This window comes from Cebus imitator, unplaced genomic scaffold (assembly GCF_001604975.1).
Source record: "Cebus imitator isolate Cc_AM_T3 unplaced genomic scaffold, Cebus_imitator-1.0 Scaffold79, whole genome shotgun sequence".
Lineage (NCBI taxonomy): Eukaryota > Metazoa > Chordata > Mammalia > Primates > Cebidae > Cebus > Cebus imitator.
Window position 1 is genome coordinate 3,845,115 of NW_016107394.1, and position 9,649 is coordinate 3,854,763.

Below are 9,649 nucleotides of genomic sequence, written 5' to 3' on the forward strand. Positions count from 1 at the left end.
TTGCTTTTGTCGCCCATGCTGGAGTGCAATGGCATGATCTTGGCTCATTGCAACCTCTGCCTCCCAGGTTCAAGGGATTCTCCTACTCAGGCTCCCGAGTAGCTGGGATTACAGATGCCTGCCACCACACCCAGCTAATTTTTGTATTTTTAGTAGAGACAGGGTTTCACCATTTTGGTCAGGCTGGTCTCGAACTCCTGACCTCAGGTGATCCACCCACCTTGGCCACCCAAAGTGCTGGGATTACAGGTGTGGGCCACTGCGTCCGACCCTAGTTTTCTGACTTAGACAAATATTTATAACATACTTTTAGTTTTTACTTCATGTAAGACAAAGTAGAAAACTAAATATTACACTTACCCCAAATACAGCACCGACTATGCCACAGGTAACCTGGTGAAAAATATTAAATCCTATATGTAGGCCATAGTATTGAACACATGCTTATATTAACAGTCTTAAGAAAGACATATATTTATAGAAGTTAAGCCGCACATAGTTTGTTTTGTTATTTTATTTTTAGAGATAGGGTCTCACTCTGTTGCCCAGGCTAGAGTGCAGTGGTGTGATCATAGCTCATTGCAGCCTTGAACTCCTGGACTCAAGCAGTCCTCCCACCTCACCCTCCTGAGTAGCTGGGATTAAGGCACAAACCATGCCTTAGCTACTATGTGTAGTGCCTGGCTGCATATAGTTTTATAAAGAAGAAAAAGTCAGAAAAAGTATTTACGTAATAACATTCTCAAATTATTTGTTTGCCAGATATCTTATTTGGTCACTTAGGGTACAGTTTTAAACTAGTAAACAGTTGCACTATAAAAGAACTAAACGAAATTATAACATGGCACAAACTTCCTAAGGAAGATAATGCCAAAAATCTAAAAAGTGATATCAATTCTTCTAATTAACATTTAAGATACTAAATGGAATTAATGACCCAAGACAACCTTTGAAATTATTTATACTAAAAACTCTCAATAAACTAGGGATCGATGGATCGTATCTCAAAATAATAAGAGTTATTTATGACAAACCCACAGCCAATATCACACTGAATGGGCAAAAACTGGAAGCATTCCCTTTGAAAACTGGCACAAGACAAGGGTGCCCTCTCTTACCACTCCTATTCAATATTGTATTGGAAGTTCTGGCTAGGGCCATCACGCAAGAGAAATAAAGGGTATTCATATAGGAAGAGAGGATGTCAAATTGTTCCTGTTTGTAGATGACATGATTGTATATTTAGAAAACTCCATTGTCTCAACCCAAAATCTCCTTAAGCTGATAAGCAACTTCAGCAAAGTCTCAGGATACAAAATGTGCAAAACAATACAATGTGCAAAAATGACAAGCATTCCTAAACACCAATAATAGACAGAGAGACAAATCATGAGTGAACTCCCATTCACAATTGTTACAAAGAGAATAAAATATCTAGGAATACAACTAACAAGGGATGTGAAGGACCTCTTCAAGGAGAACTACAAACTACTGCTCCAGGAAATAAGAAAGGACACAAATAGATGGAGAAACATTCCATGCTCATGGTTAGGAAGAATCAATATTGTGAAAATGGCCATACTGCCCAAATTAATTTGTAGATTCAATGCTATCCCCATCAAGCTACCAATGACTTTCTTCATAGAATTGGAAAAAACCACCTTAAACTTCATATGGAACCAAAAAAGAGCCTGCATAGCCAAGACAATCCTAAGCAAAACAAAAAACAAAAAAGAAAGCTGGAGGCATGCTACCTGACTTCAAACTATGTTACAAGGCTACTGTAATCAAAACAGCATGGTAGGCTGGGCAAGGTGGCTCACGCCTGTAATCCCAGCACTTTGGGAGGCCGAGGTGGGTGGATCATGAGGTCAGGAGTTCAAGACTCAGCCTGGCCAAGATGGTGAAAACCCGTCTCTACTAAAAATACATAAATTAGCTGGGCACGGTGGCTCATGCCTGTAATCCCAGCACTTTGGGAGTCTGAGGCGGGTGGATCATGAGGTCAACAGATTGAGACCATCCTGGTCAACATGGTGAAACCCTGTCTCTACTAAAAATACAAAAAATTAGCTGGGCATGGTGGCATGTGCCTGTAGTCCCAGCTACTTGGGAGGCTGAGGCAGGAAAATTGCTTGAACCCAGGAGGCAGAGGTTGCAGTGAGCCAAGATCACGCCATTGCACTCCAGCCTGGATAACAAGAGCGAAACTCCGTCTAAAAAAAATATATATATATATATACACACACACACACACACACACACACACACACACACACGCATACATATATATAGAAATTAGCCAGGCATGGTGGCAGGCACCTGTAATCCCAGCTACTTGGGAGACTGAGGCAGAGAATTGCTTGAACCCAGGAGGTGGAGGCTGCAGTAAGCCAAGATTGCACCACTGCACTCCAGCCTGGGCAACAGAGCAAGACTGTCTCAAAAACAAACAAACGAACAAGCCGCAGCATGGTATTGGTACCAAAAAACAAAAACAGAGATATAGACCAATGGAACAGAACAGAGGCCTCAGAAAGAAAGCCACACAACTACAACCATCTGATCTTTGACAAACCTGACAAAAACAAGCAATGGGAAAAGGATTCCCTATTTAAAAAATGGTGTTGGGAAAACTAGCTAGCCATATGCAGAAAGCTGAAACTGGATCCCTTCCTTACACCTTATACAAAAATTAACTCTAGATGGATTAAAGATTTAAACATGAGACCTAACACCATAAAAACTCTAGAAGAAAACCTAGGCAATACCATTCAGGACATAGGCATGGGCAAGGACTTCATGACTAAAACACCAAAAGCAATGGCAACAAAAGCCAAAATAGACAAATGGGATCTAATTAAACTTAAGAGCTTCTGCACAGCAAAACAAACTGTCAATAGAGTGAACCGGCAACCAACAGAATGGGCAAAAATTTTTGCAATCTACCCATCTGATAAAGGGCTAATATCCACAATCTACAGAGAACTTAAACAAATTTACAAGAAAAAAACAACCCCATCAAAAAGTGGGCAAAGGATATGAACAGACACTTTTCAAAAGAAGACATTTATGCAGCCAAAAAACATATGAAAAAAAGCTAATCATCACCGGTCATTAGAGAAATGCAAATCAAAACCACATTGAGATACCACCTCATGCCAGTTAGAATGGCCATCATTAAAACATCATGGCCAGGCATGGTGGCTCATGCCTGTAATCCCAGCACTTTGGGAGGCTGAGGCGGGCAGATCATGAGATCAGGAGTTCAAGACTAGACTGGCCAACATGGTGAAACTCCGCCTCTACTAAAAAATACAAAAATTAGCTGGGTATGGTAGCTCGTGCCTGTAATCCCAGCTACTTGGGAGGCTGAGGTAGGAGAATTGCTTGAACTGGGACCCGGGAGGCAGAGATTGCAGTGAGCTGAGATTGTGCCACTGCATTCCTGCCTGGGCCACAGAGTGAGACGCCATCTCAAAAAAAATAAAAATAAAAATAAAAAAAATAAAACAGGAGACAATAGATGCTGGCGAGGATATGGAGAAAATGCTTTTACACTGTTGGTGGGAGTGTAAATTAATTCAACCATTTTGGAAGACAGTGTGGAAATTCCTCAAGGATCTAGAAATAGAAATACCATTTGACTCAGCAATCCCATTACTGAGTATATAACCAAAGGATTATAAATCATTCTATTATAAAGAAGCATGCACATGTATGTTTATTGCTGCACTGTTCACAACAGTAAAGACTTGGAACCAAACCCCATCTCTACAAACAATTTAAAAAAATTTAGCTGGGCATGGTGGTGCATGCCTGTGGTCCCAACTACTCAGGAGGGTGAGGTGCGAGGATCACCTGAACTACTCAGTTTCAGGCTTGTCCGGCATGAAACTGAAGGTGAACCCAACCATCTGTGTCTGCAGGGAGACTATTCCCATGGACCACACACCGCCTGACACCATGGGCCTCTTGCGGAGAGTCCTCTGCCTCTGGCATCCTCACCCTGGCTGCAGTTCTGGCCCAGGAGACCAACAAAGCTTCTGGGGCAGAAGTTGTCACCACAACTGTATTAGCGTCCTCAAGAAGAGCAGCCGACTCCTCTAGGGCAGGCAACCCCTCCTCGGGGGGAAGAGCCACTTCAGGAGGATGCATCTCCCCAGAGCTTTGCAGGGATGTTTCCTCTTGGTCCACCTTTGACTTTTTTTGGTAATGATTTCTGGATTCTGGCTTCTTGCTATGCTAGGAAAATCCTTTAGATTTGGGTAGGCAAAGGCACACAGAAACTTATTTCTGGCACCAAAGGCTTGTGTGCCTCTGCCTTTAATTGTTGGCACCAGGCCTGCAGAATGTCCCAGTGAATCCGATTAATAGGTGGCAGTTTAGAGGCTAATGAAGGGATTGGTTTCTTCTTCTGAGGTTTGGGGTTGTCCCTATACTCTGCCTCCTTCTTTGGGCAGAGTGCTTTTTCACCTTTAGCAGGTATTTTTCCTTTGGTTCCCTTTGCTGACGTTCCTGGCAAAGCAACTGTGTTTGATTAGAAGCCTGCTGATCCTCTTCCCTCAACTTGTCTTTGGAGTTCTACTCTTTGCCTTTTGCCTTCTCCATACTCAGAGGAGAAGGTATGCAGTAATCATTGCTACCAAGATGAAAACAAATTCTATTTTTCCATAGAGAGTCTATGAAAAGAAGCTGGGCACAGTGGCTCACACCTATTGTTCCAACTACTGAGGAGGCTGAGACAGGAATATCACTTGAGCCCAGGAGGTTGAGTTCAGCCTGGACAACATAGTGAGACCCCACATCTCTAAAAAAAGTTTAACATTGTACCATGATGAATGAAGTTGATTAAAATTAATTAATTAATTAATTATTTAATGAAAGCAACTTTATTAAGTAAAGGAATAAAAAATGGCTATTACAGCTGGGCACAATGGCTCACACCTGTAATCCCAGCACTTTCGAGGCAGAGATGGGTGGATCACTTGAGGTCAAGAAACCAGCCTGGCCAACATGGTGAAACTGCATCTCTACTAAAAATACAAAAATTAGCCAGGTGTGGTGGTGTGTACCTGTAATCCTTGCTACTCAGGAAGCTGAGGCAGGAGAATAGCTTGAACCTGGGAGGTAGAGGTTGCTGTGAGCCAAGATCATGCTACTGCACTCCAGACTGGGCAACAGAGTGAGACTCTGTCTCAAAAATGAAACAAAACAACAGCCAAAAAATAAACAAGAACAAAAAAGAATGGCTATTCCACAAGCAGAGCAGCCTGATCCAAATGTATTACTTATATGGGCAAAGCCAAAATGGCTATACATGGAAACATTCTTAAGCAAGCCTAAGTCTATCCTAAGAGCATTTGCAAGCTCTGCAACATTAGTATGTCACCTATTGAAAGAAATAATGGTTAGGCGCAGTGGCTCACATTTGTAATCCTAGCATTTTGGGAGGCAGAGGTGGGTGAGTCACTTGAAGTTAGGAGTTAGAGACCAGCCTGGCCATCATGATGAAACACATCTCTACTAAAAATACAAAAATTAGTCAGGCGTGGTGGTGGGTGCCTGTAATCCCAGCTACTGAGGAGGCCGAGGCAGGTGAATCACTTGAACCCGGGAGTTGGAGGTTGCAGTGAGCCGAGATCATGCCACTGTACACAGCCTGGGTGACGAAAGGAAAGAAGGGAGGAAGGGGGGAAGGGAGGAAGGGAGGAAGGAAGGAAGGAAGGAAGAAAGGAAGAAAGAAAGGAAAGAAGGAAGGAAGATCTTACAGAGTTTCAAGTAATCATCTAATCACCTTGTACTCAATTATTATAAACCTTCAAGAGAATAAAATTTTTGTCAGATCTTATTGATAGTGTATTTCTCAGGCAAAGCGCATATCTTTATGTCATTTTTGTGATCTGACCAGCCTACATCATCCACAATGTGTCTATGGCAGTTTCTACTGACAACATTGATGAAAGATGATCAATAGGTGACCACTGGTCAAATGTCGAAAAGAAAAACTTTTGGCAATCTACACTGACTCATAACATCAATGTACTGGTATCTTTTTATGCCAGGAAACCTTAGAAAATCAGCTTCCGTAAAACTGGGCAATGAATTATAACTTTTCTCGTTGTTGAGAATGTCCTCCACAATCCTGGTGTGACTTGAAAATGGTGTTATCCACAGGCCCTCTATTTTAATATCCAATAGGTGGTAAAGGTACAGCATGAGATGGTCTCAACTGTAATAGTACCTCATAGTACTTTTATTCCTCTTTCTTAACATGTTTATTAATATCTCTGTGTCATCACTGATTGTGGATATGTAGAGAACAACATGCTTTGCATATTTCTTCTGTGAATTTTCAAGGCCCTGTCACATGTTGGCTGGTGGCTTGCCCTGTGGGTGGTTGTGCTGGATGTGGAACACTGTGTCTATGGTTCAAAGGCCTGTGGTGAGCCCGCAGGAAGCGTGGCACATTACACTTCAGAATGTTCGGGCAGCACCATGGTAAGAGCTCCCAACAGCTCTGCATGGCATAGAACAGAGAAAGGTGTCAGGGGTGCATCAGCAGTTCCAAGTTTCTTCATTATTCTACATCTTAGGGGAAAAAAGACTTTCAAGATTACCTTTTTAATAAATAACTCTCCAGGCCCACTAAGCTTCCTTCACATGTGACCAATCCTCGAACTTCACTGAAATGATTGTAGAATCTCTTTTACTTCTCTTCATTTCAAAATGTTTGCCTTTATGATTCTCTCTCTCTCTTTTTTATTAGATTGGCTCTCATTCTGTTGCCCAGGCTAGAGTACAGTGGCGCAAACATGGCTCACTGCAGCCTTGAACCTCCTGGGCTCAAGTAATCCTCTTGTTTCAACCTCCCAAGTAGCTGGGACCACAGATGTGCACTACCATGCTCGGCTAATTTTTTATTTTCTTTTTGGTAAAATGGGGTTTCACCATGTTGCCTAGGCTGCTCTTGAACTCAAGCTATCCACCCACCTTGGCCTCCCGAAGTGCTGGGACTACAGGTGTGAGCCACCTTGCCTGGCCATGACTCTCTTTTATTTCTAGGTTTCTCATATTCCTTCCAGAGTAATCTCTCCTACTTTTACCCATTATTCAATCCCCTGCTGTTTTCTCCAGGACCTTGCTTCTGCGGTCTGTTCCCTATTCTTCAGTCTTTCTTTCCACTGCATGTGTGTAAATTAAAATGAACCATCCTTAGGGCTTGCCCACCTCTTCCACAAGGTCTATTTTTACTCCTTCCTCTCTGCCAAACTTTCCAAACAAGTAGCTGTCCTCTGACTGCTCAGCCTGTGGCACAGCTGTTACATATTTGATGGACAGATTAATGAATGATCTCACATTTATCTCCTCATTCACTTCACTCCAGTCACACAGGCCTTCTTTCTGTGCGTTGGACATGCCAAACTCATTCTCACTTTAGGGCCTGTGGACCACTTGTTCCCTTTGCCTGGTACACTCTTAAGATCTTTGCTTGGCCAGCAACTTCTTATCATCCCTACACACATACACACACACACACATACACACACACACATACACACACAATCAATACCCAATTTAAGTACGCTTTGAAAGTAAAATTTAAAAAAAAATTTGAGACAGAGTATTGCTCTGTTACCCAGGCTGGAGTGCAGTGGTGTGGTCATGGCTCACTGCAGCCTCAACCTCCCAGGCCCAAGTGATCCTCCCACTTCAGCCTCCCAAGTAGCTGAGGCATGCACCACCACACCCGGCTAATTTTTGGAGAGACAGAGTCTCCCTATGTTGCTCAGGCTGGTCTCGAACTCCTGGACTAAAGCAACCCTCCCGCCTTAGCCTCCTAAAGTGCTGGGATTACAGCAGGTATGAGCCACTGCTCCCAGCCTAAAGTAAACTTTTTATTGAAGTAAAATACATATAAAAGAGTGCACAAATCCTGAGTATACAGCATGATAAACTTTTATAAAGCAAACATCCCTGTATAATGAGGACACGCATCAGGAAACATTACTAACACCCAGAAGTGATCCTTTGTGTCTACCGTCAGTCACTATTCACCCAAAGAATAACCAGTATCCTGACTTTTAACACCAAATATTTGTTTTACCTGTTCTTAAACATTATATAAATGAAATTATACTGTATGTACTATTTTGTGTCTTTTACTCAACCCTATGTGAGATTCATCCAAGTTGCATAATATTATAATTCTTAAATTTTCATTCAAAAATAGGCAGAGGCCTTAAATAGACATTTTTCCAAAGAAGATACACAGATGGCTAATAACCACATGAAAGAGCCACGGCATCACTAATCATTAATCAAAACCACCATGAGAGACCACCTTACACCTGTTAGGATGGCTACTATCAAAAAAACCCAAAAATAACTGTTGAAGAGGATGTGAAGAAACTGAAACACTTATACACTGCTGCTGGGAATGATCATGTTCCAGCTGCCATGGAAGACAGGATGATGGTTCCTCAAAAATTTAAATATAGAATCACCAATACCAAGCGATTCCACTTTGCACCTTGGGTATATACGTAAAACAATGGAAAGTAGTGCCTTATTTTTTTCAGACAGAGTCTCACTCTGTCACCCAGGCTGGAGTGCAGTGGCGCAATCTTGGCTCACCACAATTTCCGCCTCCTAAGTTCAAGTCATTCTCCTGCCTCAGTCTACCCAGTAGATCTTTAAGTCTGCAATCCAGCCATACTGACAGCTGACAATCCCTTGGATGCACCTTGAATGTTTTTATCTTGTTTCTGGGCCTTTGCATGAACCATTCCCTTTATCTAGAATAACATTCACTTAACTTTCTTTACCTGGATAATACCTATTTGACCTTGAGGTGTCTTCCTCCAAAAACCTTTCTGACCCCCAGACCATGTCAGATGTCCCTCATCTGTGTACCTGCTCTTGGGTGCTTTGTACACACATCTATTTGTAGCTTTGATCACCCAGTATGGTGATTGATGGTTTGCAGTTTGTCTTTCCTGCTCCACCATCCTCCACCCCAGTTGAGCTCCTTGAGAACAGAACTGGTTTTGTTCACCCCAGCACCTCATATAATATATGGCTTACAACGTACGTACAATGAATATTTTCATTCGTGTAGCACACTGTGGTTTTCAAAGTGCCCTGAAACAAACTCATCTACAGAGATATAATAATTTCCTTACTTAATGTACATTCCTCCTGAATAAAATATTCTTTAAAAAAGTATTACCATTACTTAGAACATTTCTGCGAAGTAAATTATCCATTATGTCACAAATGGGACCGAGTTGCTATCTCATTTTTGCCTGATATACTAGAATAGTTTGAGAAAAAGCAGGTTTCTTTTGAATCACTTGACTGGAAGTGGGTGTCTCTAGGAGTGTGGTGGGGAAATGGGTGCACGGAACTCAGAAGCTGGCCTCAGCTGACCTCCCATGAATTTACATCCGTGGTTTCCTGGAAGCATAAATTGAGGCCAGGATTCAAAATGTGTTCACACTATAGCCTGGGAGAAACTGTCTCTCAGTCTTTGGAATCACAGAAGTAAAGAGCTTTAGGTTATTTGGTTGAATCTCTGCCTTTAAGAAGTGGGGAAAGCGGCCGGGCGCAGTGGCTCATGCCTGTAATCCCAGCACTTTGGGAGGCC

General features: G+C 42.3%; 1 protein-coding gene and 1 pseudogene across 1 annotated transcript in view; both read right to left on the reverse strand.

Annotated features, from left to right (window-relative positions):
• Positions 1-3,876: 3,876 nt before the first annotated feature.
• LOC108307472 lies at positions 3,877-4,611 on the reverse strand (annotated as a pseudogene).
• A 1,082-nt stretch (positions 4,612-5,693) lies between these two features.
• The window catches only part of UCP3 (uncoupling protein 3), a 16,944-nt gene continuing 12,988 nt past the window's right edge, over positions 5,694-9,649 (reverse strand). The window contains exon 7 of the mRNA XM_037740120.1: positions 5,694-6,585. Coding sequence (XP_037596048.1) covers positions 6,471-6,585 — 115 coding nt within the window. The 3' untranslated portion in view covers positions 5,694-6,470. The remainder of the gene's footprint in view (positions 6,586-9,649) is intronic.